A 298-nucleotide genomic window follows, 5' to 3' on the forward strand; every position below is an offset into this window, starting at 1 on the left:
GCATATTGCCAGAAAATTAAATATTTAAATTTAGAAAGTTTCGGCTCTGGACCTAAAGATGTCGCTGCAAAAACTGTAAGCTTAAGAGATTTCTTTTCTATACTTGCATTGTTCATGCATAAATTTCGGTTTACCACATGGGCAAAACGTGCTTCAATATTTTATTGAATAGATATAAATATTTGATTTTTTAAATAAAAATGTCAGTGCCTGATAAAGTGTTGATGCGAAAAATTAAAAAGAAAGAAAAAAGGAAATTTGAAATATTGAAGGAACGAGAAAAACAAGTAGAAAATAA

General features: G+C 28.2%; 2 protein-coding genes across 2 annotated transcripts in view; one reads left to right on the plus strand and one right to left on the minus strand.

Moving 5' to 3' along the window:
* The window catches only part of LOC108578148 (glutathione S-transferase 1-like), an 11,996-nt gene that overhangs the window by 9,168 nt on the left and 2,530 nt on the right, over positions 1–298 (minus strand). The window lies entirely within an intron of this gene.
* LOC108578134 (probable ATP-dependent RNA helicase pitchoune) overlaps positions 201–298 on the plus strand; it is a 4,953-nt gene continuing 4,855 nt past the window's right edge. Inside the window, exon 1 of the mRNA XM_017941399.1 lies at positions 201–297. Within this exon, the coding sequence (XP_017796888.1) occupies positions 201–297 (97 nt within the window). The remainder of the gene's footprint in view (position 298) is intronic.

The sequence above is a fragment of the Habropoda laboriosa genome, unplaced genomic scaffold (genome assembly GCF_001263275.1).
Source record: "Habropoda laboriosa isolate 0110345459 unplaced genomic scaffold, ASM126327v1 scaffold1329, whole genome shotgun sequence".
Taxonomy (NCBI): Eukaryota; Metazoa; Arthropoda; class Insecta; order Hymenoptera; family Apidae; genus Habropoda; species Habropoda laboriosa.